This window comes from Borostomias antarcticus (assembly GCF_949987555.1).
Source record: "Borostomias antarcticus genome assembly, chromosome: 5".
Taxonomy (NCBI): Eukaryota; Metazoa; Chordata; class Actinopteri; order Stomiiformes; family Stomiidae; genus Borostomias; species Borostomias antarcticus.
The window spans coordinates 33,140,676-33,150,675 of record NC_140238.1 but is presented as its reverse complement, the minus strand read 5'-3'; the positions used below and the strand labels follow the sequence as shown (position 1 = coordinate 33,150,675).

The 10,000-nt window shown below is 53.7% G+C and overlaps 1 protein-coding gene across 3 annotated transcripts in view; it reads right to left on the bottom strand.

Annotated features, from left to right (window-relative positions):
* Positions 1–10,000, bottom strand: part of camsap3 (calmodulin regulated spectrin-associated protein family, member 3) — a 35,292-nt gene that overhangs the window by 12,554 nt on the left and 12,738 nt on the right. For all 3 annotated transcript variants that reach the window (XM_084438832.1, XM_084438833.1, XM_084438834.1), the window contains exons 3-4: positions 2,709–2,849; positions 1,746–1,832 (exon numbers count right to left, since the gene is read on the bottom strand). In XM_084438832.1, the coding sequence (XP_084294958.1) occupies positions 1,746–1,832; positions 2,709–2,849 (228 nt within the window). The remainder of the gene's footprint in view (positions 1–1,745; positions 1,833–2,708; positions 2,850–10,000) is intronic.

Genomic DNA, 10,000 nt, shown 5'->3' with positions numbered 1-10,000 from the left:
ACATCAGTTTCCACGGCGATTCATGCTGCCGCTTCCTCGGATACACAACGGCATGCCGCGCCTGGCTCCGCCCCCTGACATCATCGGGTTAGCGGTTAGCGTAGCGCAAACGTTCCCACAGCGCCGGCAGATGGAGAGGGAGGACCGAGCGGTCGGTCACAAATCAACCGCTAAGGGGAGATGAAGATGGACGAGGGACAGGGGGACAGACGAGGACGACGGGGGACAGAGGACAGGGGGGTGGACTTACAGGAACTAGCTTCCAGTACCAGCGGGTGGGACACTGTGGAGAGGGAGGAAGGAAGGACAGGAGAGAAGATGGAGGTACAGAGGACGCCCAGGAGACAAGGGAGAGGACAGGTATCGAGGCTACGGAGGAGGAGCTCCAGGGAGAGGGGGGAGGTTGTACCGACGGCGCCATTTTGACAGGATACAAGCCACGGGATAGGATGTGGGGTTAATTGTGCGTGTCGTGTGGGAGTATCACCAACATGAATACTTGATAAGCTTAGTGTACCGCATGTAACGCTCTATAAAGTCAGCGTTTATGGAAGAGTGTTAGTGTGTAAACCAAGAGGTATTATACTGAGTGTTGGGAGGCGTGTCCAGTGTTGAGTGCTGGCTGGCGTGTGGTGCGTTGGTGGTGGAGGGATACGGTAGTGTGTTGGTGGTGGAGGGATACGTGTGGTGCGTTGGTGGAGGGATACGTGTGGTGCGTTGGTGGAGGGATACGCGTGGTGTGCTGGTGGTGGAGGGATACGTGTGGTGCGTTGGTGGAGGGATACGGTGGTGCGTTGGTGGAGGGATACGGTGGTGTGTTAGTGGAGGGATACGGTGGTGCGTTGGTGGTGGAGGGGTACGGTGGTGCGTTGGTGGGGGGGGGGTATTTGTGGTGCGTTGGTGGAGGGATACGGTGGTGCGTTGGTGGTGGAGGGATACGTGTGGTGCGTTGGTGGTGGAGGGATACGGTGGTGCGTTGGTGGAGGGATACGTGTGGTGTGTTAGTGGTGGAGGGATACGTGTGGTGCGTTAGTGGAGGGATACGGTGGTGCGTTGGTGGAGGGATACGGTGGTGTGTTGGTGGTGGAGGGATACGTGTGGTGCGTTGGAGGAGGGATACGGTGGTGTGTTGGTGGTGGAGGGATACGTGTGGTGGTGCGTTGGTGGTGGAGGGATACGGTGGTGTGTTGGTGGAGGGATACGGTGGTGTGTTGGTGGAGGGATACGGTAGTGCGTTGGTGGAGGGATACGTGTGGTGTGTTGGTGGTGGAGGGATACGGTGGTGTGTTGGTGGAGGGATACGTGTGGTGCGTTGGTGGAGGAGGGATACGTGTGGTGCGTTGGTGGAGGAGGGATACGGTGGTGTGTTGGTGGTGGAGGGATACGGTGGTGTGTTAGTGGAGGGATACGGTGGTGCGTTGGTGGTGGAGGGATACGGTGGTGTGTTGGTGGAGGGATACGGTGGTGTGTTGGTGGAGGGATACGGTAGTGCGTTGGTGGAGGGATACGTGTGGTGTGTTGGTGGTGGAGGGATACGGTGGTGCGTTGGTGGTGGAGGGATACGGTGGTGTGTTGGTGGAGGGATACGGTGGTGTGTTGGTGGAGGGATACGGTAGTGCGTTGGTGGAGGGATACGTGTGGTGTGTTGGTGGTGGAGGGATACGGTGGTGCGTTGGTGGTGGAGGGATACGGTGGTGCGTTGATGGAGGGATACGTGTGGTGCGTTGGTGGTGAAGGGTACTCACGGAGGACTGGACAGGCTGGGGGTCGGTGCTCAGCTGAGACGAGTCGCTCTGAGACGCCTCTGAAACCTCCCTCAGCTTCCGATTCAGCTGGGAGACACAAACAAGATGGACGTCACACGCTCGACGCTGACCGATGCATTCTGGGACAATGTGGCAATCTTACCCTCGGGAATTACTGTACAATGACTGATGTACATCTAATGACCGTTACTGGGATCAATAGCTCTGCATTCTATTATTCATACGCTGCACTGTCACTTTTATTCCCATTTTATTTTTCCTGCATTTTGTTTTAAATGTCCTTTTTTTGCATTTAGTTTTAAATGACCTTTCATGTGTTTCTTGCACTTTGTCTTGATGCTTTTAATGTCTCATGTAAAGCACTTTGAATTGCGTTGTTGCTGGAATGGGCTTTACTAATAAACCTGTCTTGCCTATTATAAAACAGTAAAATAGGATACAACTAGTGATATCCTGTTTATTTTATACTGTATGAGTAGCTAGTTCTAAGGACGATCATGGTATCATGTGTATAATTGTGTGTGTGTGCTGCGTGTAGCATATGCAGGGGGTAGGGGGGTAGGTATACAGCATGTGTATACTGTGAATATTTTTATTGTATGTATGTATGCATGTACAGGTATGTATGTATGTACGTATGTAAATGGTAATGGTAAATGTATTTATGTAGACTGAGCTGTCAGCTGCGTATATCAGGCATATTTTATGCATGTTTTATGTTTGTTATTTTAAAGGCCCTTCTAAGGACGGGCATGGGAAATTGCAATAGCTATATCTGCTATGACACTGTATCTGTCCCTATTCAAATCAACTTGAATGAATGAATGAATGAATGAATGAATGAATCACTGGATGAATGAATGAATGAATGAATGAATGAATGAATGAATGAATGAATGGAGCAGCGGGTCCAGACATGGCGTCTCCGGCGCCGCCCCTTACCTCGTTAACCCAGCGGAGAAGCTCCGCCTCCCAGCTGGCCCCGCCCCCTAGCAGCTCCGCGGCGCCGCACGCCTTCGCGGCGCTCACCGTCTCCATGGCGCCCACGGTCATCAGGGCGTCCATCACGGCCAGGTGGGCGCTCTGCAGCGGAGGGGGGAGGGACAGGAAGCATCGGGTCAGGGACGAGCACACAGGACCAGACGACAGCTAGCATCGGTCAATTAGCTTTAATGCTATAATGGAGGCTAGCGACTGTCTGCCAGGGTCTGGCCCCGGTGATTAAGCCAGGCCAGGAAAACACAGCTGCTTGGGTCAATACCACCCTCGGCCACTAGGTGTCTCCACGGTGCCGGTCTGAGCCAGCAGACTCAGGGTGGGGATGTGGGAGGTTGAGTAGCCCGTGGGCAGCGAGTCGTGTACTTCGCTCCTTCACTGATTGTAGAAACGGTCCAAGAAGAGATCAATATGATATCAGCTCCAAACGGGGAACACGTTTCCTCCTCGCGTCTGCTTTCTATAGCTGCTATCTATCCTAGTCCCCTTCTCTCCTCTCCTTCCTCTCTCTTCCTCCCTCCCTCTCTCCTCCCTCCCTCTCTCCTCACTCCTACTCCTCTCTCCTCCTCCTCTCTCTCCTCTCCTCTCCTTCCTCTCTCCTTCCTCTCTCCTCCTCCTCCCTCTCCTCTCCTTCCTCTCACTTGCTCCCTCTCTCCTCCCTCCCTCCTCCCTCCCTCCCTCTCCCTTCCTCCTCCTCCCTTCCTCCTCCTCCCTCTCCTCCCTCTCCTGCCTCCCCCTCCTCGTCCCTCCTCCTCCTCCTCCCCCCTTTCCCCTCCTCCTCCTCCTCCCTCTCTCCTCCTCAGTGAAACATGGCGGTGTGTGAGTCATGTGTGGCCGACAGCAGGATGCAGCAACGCGCTGTAACAGCCTCAGTGGAAACAGACGACTCGCTGCACTCAGATCCACCAACCCCGGGAACTCCACATCTGCGTTGCCGTGTGTGTGTGTGTGTCTGTGTGTGTGTGTGTGTGCGTGTGTGTGTGTGCGTGCGCCAGCGCTCGCGTTAGTGTGCACAAGTGCCTCTGAAGTACAGAGGAACGCAAAGTGTGTGGGTGTACAATAATACAGCTCGACCACATTGTGACCGACGCCATTATGTAGCCGTAAATCAATGAACGACATCAACGACACTCTGCCCCCCCCCCACCCACCCCCGCTAGGTTCCGGCCTTGGCGAGCGGCGGCGACCACGACCTCTCATTTTCTCACCGCCAGACGCCGTTACGCAGTCTCTTCCCGCGGCCAGAGTCCATTAAAACGCGCCGTCAACAACGACATTATGAGCTCAGTCGGGTTAGCGCCCGTAAGAGGGTTAGCGTAGCTCGTTAGTTGCTGCCTCAGTCTTTGCTTCCTGGGTGGCGTGTTACACCCCGGGGCGTGGATCCTGGGGGGGTCAGGGGGGACATGCCCCCCCCCCAATATTTGAGATCATTGAAATTGTCCCCCCCAATATTTAGATTGGGGTAGTGGCGTTCAAATGACCATACAGCCGCGTAGGAAGATGTCCCCCCCCCAAAAAAAAACCTCAAATTTCAATGTAAATGTCCCCCCCCCAAAGTTGGATACAGATCCCCGCCACTGGTTACACCTGTACCCGATACCGAGCTGTGCTTTAGACCGAAGTGCCGAGGGCTCTGCTCTTAACCTAGGCGTTTCCCCCAGAAAACCTTTCACCTAAAAGCAGGAGGGACATGGGTGTTTATCCCCCACGGCCGTGTAATCAGGCGCGGAGGGGAACAGGCCGTGAGAGCACCGGGGTCTTTAGATAAGTGCTTACGCGATGATTCAGGAGGTTTCAAGGTCAGACAAGATGGCCGACGCAGGCTGGGGGACTTCCTGTGGCTGCCGGCGCCATGGAGACCAGAGATGGAGATGTGTTCGCCCGGGAGGAGCCAGGACAAACCAGGATGACCCAGGACAAAACCAGGATGACCCAGGACAAAACCAGGATGACCCAGGAGAAAACCAGGATGACCCAGGACAAACCAGGATGACCCGGGACAAACCAGGATGACCCGGGACAAACCAGGATGACCCAGGACAAACCAGGATGACCCGGGACAAACCAGGAGGACCCAGGACACACCAGGATGACCCAGGACACACCAGGAGGAGCCAGGACACACCAGGAGGAGCCAGGACACACCAGGAGGAGCCAGGACACACCAGGATGACCCGGGACAAACCAGGATGACCCAGGACAAACCAGGATGACCCAGGACAAACCAGGATGACCCAGGACAAAACCAGTATGACCCAGGACAAAACCAGGATGACCCAGGATGACCCAGGACAAACCAGGATGACCCAGGATGACCCAGGATGACCCAGGACAAAACCAGGATGACCCAGGACAAACCAGGATGACCCAGGATGACCCAGGACAAAACCAGGATGACCCAGGACACACCAGGATGACCCAGGATGACCCAGGACAAACTAGGATGACCCGGGGCAGGCCGGGGTCAGACAGGGCCTCTGGGGTCAAACATTGGGAGCACAGACTGAATCCAGTGGCGCATTCTTAGGCTTCCAACAACCCCTGACCCCGCAGAAGAACACTAACACCACCTACGAACGATGGCGCGTACATTAGGCTTATCAACAGCTAGAGGTCACAGGTCACAGCTGTACATCTACAGTATAATTTGCAATGCAGTCATTAAAATTCCACTCGACACAAGTCGGCTCGTGTTGAAACGGCTGAATTGATGTCACTTCCTGTACGGAGCCAGCTGAATTGATGTCACTTCCTGTATGCTGCCAGTGTGAGACTCCCTGACATTACAACTATCTTTGTCTCCTGTATCTGTGTCAGATTGTGTTCCACATAACCCACACCAGCCTCCTTCCCACCGAGGGTCTCCACCCTCCTGCTGATTGGCTAACCACAGCCTGCGCTGAAGGTTCTAATCATTAACTCTGTCCAATGGAAGGACAGAGCGGTCATAACAACACATTCCTGCCACGGAGGTCTTTTCCACAAGCCGTCTGATTTGAGCCTAATCTGTGCTAACTAGTACCCGTCCCTCTTAACTCCTACTTAGAGATTACCCTCTGGAGCCACGGGGTTCTGACTGGAGCTGCACACACACACACACACGCACACACACACACACACACACACACAGACACACATAGAGACAGACAGACAGACAGAGACACACACACAGAGACAGACACACACACACACACACACAGAGACAGACAGAGACACACACACACACACACACACAGAGACAGACAGAGACACACACACACAGACAGGCAGACAGGCAGACAAACACACACACACACACACACAGACACAGACAGACACACACACACACACACACACACACACACACACACGTTCCCCTGCGCTAGCTCTAGTGCAGCTCCATGTGCGTGTGCAGCTCTCTGGATGTGAGACGCTTGATGTGAGGCGCTGGGCGGGGCTGTGTGGGAGGAGACATCTGTCACCCTGCGTTCTCCGTGGGCCGGGAGACGGGGCCGACCTCAGGGCCCCCGCACGCTCCACGCTCCGCCCAGGGGGGGGGGGGGCGCTGCCTGACTGGGACCCGTAGCTTCTCTGTTCCAACTGACTGACCGGTATGATATTTTTATTATATTAGTTCTAAAATGTCTTTCTATATTCTCAGAGTCCCCCCTCCCCTCTGGACGCAGGTTTAGAACGGACAAAACAAGGACTAAACCAGCCGGCACTTCCTGTGTGCCAAGAAGCATTAAATTAAACAGCTGTTGATGCCTGTTGCAGTGATGATGATGTTGATGCGATGATGTTGGTGAGGATGGTGATGACGATGATGGTGGTTGGTGACATTGCGGTGTTGGTGACGGGCGTACATTTTAATGTTTTCTGTATGCTTGATGTGTGCTAAACAAATTCCCCTCTGGGGCAATAAAGGTTTCAATTCAATATATGATGTCTTTTCCCGGGCTTTAACATCTAGCCCAGGACTGCAGCTGAATATGATCAACCTTGTTAATGCATATTTAGTTTTATTCATGCTTCATGTCTATCACGGTGGATTGGTATGCATGTCCCTGCTCAAATAAACTCAATAAAGTCAAGTCAAAGACAGGCGGGGGGGTTGAGGGGGGGTCCAGGGACGAGGCAGAGCTGTCTGTGAGCCGGGGGGGTGGAGGAGGGGTGGGGGGGGGGGGAGGGTTACCTCTGTCTCAGGGCGCTAGTCCTCCCCGATGGCCGGTCGAGGACCGTACATGTCTCCGTTCGTCCCAAATAACCGTCTCCCCTCGGTGAGTAAGGGAAACATACTCTCTCTCTGTAGATACCGAGGAGCGGACTGAGACTAATGGAGAAACGTACGGTCCCTGGCGGGGTCGTAAAAAGAGAGACCCCACCTCCCTGACCTCCCCTGGACCACAGATACACCCCCGTCTGACTGAGCCGGTGTCCCGGTCCGCCCCAGGGAAGAGGCAGAGCCGGTTCATAAACAATATTTTTGTAGGAAGAAATTTAAACGCCTTTTCTTTTTTCTTTTTTTACTTAAAAATACAGAGTACAGAAGAGATAATTACAGAGAGACCCGATCCTGAGAGAGACCGTCTGCTCCTGACAGGAAGTAGAAACTCAGAGAGGGACCGTCTGCTCCTGACAGGAAGTAGAAACTCAGAGAGGGACCGGCTGGTCCTGACAGGAAGTTGAGAGAGAGAGGGAGAGAGAGAGAGAGAGAGAGAGAGAGAGAGAGGAGGGAGAGAGAGAGGAGGGAGAGAGAGAGAGGAGAGAGAGGAAGGAGAGAGAGGAGGGAGAGAGAGGAGGGAGAGAGAGACCGTCTGGTCCTGACAGGAAGTTGAGAGAGAGAGAGAGAGAGAGAGAGAGAGAGAGAGAGAGAGAGGAGGGAGAGAGAGAGGAGGGAGAGAGAGAGAGGAGGGAGGGAGGGAGGGGGAGAGAGAGAGAGGAGGGAGAGAGAGAGGAGGGAGAGAGAGAGGAGGGAGGGAGAGAGGAGGGAGGGAGAGAGGGAGAGAGGAAGGAGAGAGAGGAGGGAGAGAGAGAGGAGGGAGGGAGAGAGGAGAGAGAGAGAGAGAGAGGGAGAGAGAGAGGAGGGAGGAGGGAGAGGAGAGAGAGGGAGAGAGAGGAGGGAGAGAGAGAGAGGGAGAGAGAGGAGGGAGAGAGAGAGAGAGAGAGGGGGGAGGGAGAGAGAGAGGAGAGAGAGGAGGGAGAGAGAGGAAGGAGAGAGGAGGGAAAGAGGAGGGAGGGAGAGAGAGAGAGAGAGAGAGAGAGAGAGAGAGAGAGAGAGAGAGGTCGGCCGGTGGTCGGGAGAGAGAGAAGGAGTGAGAGAACGACAGAGCTGGCGAGAGGGGGTGGGCGCGCCGGCCCGCCCCCATGTTTGTGTGGTACAGTAATTACTCGCAGCGGAGGGAGGAGGGTCTCTCATGACAAAAGCGAGGAATCAAAGGAGAGCGGAGGGAGGGAGGGAGGGAGGGAGGGGTTAGATGTCCCGTCCCGACCCTCCCGAGCTCGGCTCGCTAAGCCAAATCACAAGTTCCCCTAATGAGAGGGGAGAGAGGAGCTACCCTGGGACACAGGGCACCCGGCCTGCCAGATCGCCATAACAACCGGCAGTCTCACCCACAATGCACCTCACCGCAATCCTGAGCACAGTAATGCCCCCGGCTTAACACCGGCTCTGCGCTAGGAGCCCCAAAGCCAGCATACTTAACGCCCAGACTAACATACCTAACGTGTGTAGGGACACATTAACGCGTCTCCAACCCCCACATCCACTAGACCACGACGCACTGCTGACACAGCGATTATAACAGCCGTGAACGGTGATTGCCAAGGCAACGCTCTGAATCGTTAAGAGTGATTAGGATGGAGACGAAAATCTGATTATGTCTGATATATGACTTAACCCCATCCCCCACCCGTAGCCAAAGAACCCTACCTAGAGAGAGAGAGAGAGAGAGAGAGAGAGAGAGAGAGAGAGAGAGAGAGAGGGAGAGAGAGAGAGATAAAGAGACAGAGAGAGATAGAGAGAGAGACAGACAAGAGAGAGAGATAAAGAGAGAGAGACAGAGAGAGAGAGACAGACAGAGAGAGACAGAGAGGGAGATAGAGAGAGAGACAGAGAGAGAGAGACAGAGATAAAGACAGAGATCAAGAGAGAGAGAGACAGAGGGATAAAGAGAGAGAGACAGAGAGACAGACAGAGAGAGACAGAGAGAGAGATCAAGAGAGAGAGAGACAGAGGGATAAAGAGAGAGAGAGAGACAGAGAGAGAGAGAGAGATAAAGAGAGAGATCAAGAGAGAGAGAGACAGAGGGATAAAGAGAGACAGAGAGAGAGAGAGATAAAGAGAGAGAGAGATAAAGAGAGAGAGAGACGGAGGGATAAGCCAGGTCTGGGGCCCAGCGGGGGGTGTTGGGGCAGGAGCTCCTCTAGCAGCACATGTCTCTCTCTAAACCGACCCGCCTAAATACTCAACAGACAAAACGCAATCTGGGCGAGGGCCAGATTTCCACATGCCCATCTGGTCATCTCCACGTCCCTCTCCTCGTAAACAAGGCTTCGCACGATCAACGACTCAACCTTGCAACATCTATTATTGTCTATTTGTTATTACAATCCAACAACAACGCACATTTGATTGCAAGGCAACGTTTATTTCTCCTTTGGCCGAGTCGCCCGGCAGACCGAATGTAGCGAGACAACGTTTAGCGTTCCTGATCCGGGGGATAAAGTACGCCACCTCCAATTCACACCGAGCTTTCTGACTGATGCTCGCTTGACCGAAAAACCTGCCAACACAGCGGTATGATTTTAAGACAAGGCGTCAGCGACTAGCCAACACCAACACCAATCTGGCTCCAGCTTATCCACTCCACACAGCAGCTAAGCTCCTCCCCTTGGCGTCACACACAAGAAGTGTGTTTGCAGTTACGGAACAAACACATGGATGTAATTCACCAACGTACCTTAAAAAAAACGCACATACGCACGAGAAAGCCAGAGTATAAATCAAACGCACATATTGCACAAAGATGTCTGGTTGAGTTCATGTGTTGAGGTGTTGGTGGAGTACATGTGTTGAGATGTTGGTTGAGTACATGTGTTGAGGTGTTGGTTGAGTATGTGTGTTGAGGTGTTGGTTGAGTACATGTGTTGAGGTGTTGGTTGAGTACATGTGTTGAGGAGTTGGTTGAGTACATGTGTTGAGGTGTTGGTTGAGTACATGTGTTGAGGTGTTGGTTGAGTACATGTGTTGAGGTGTT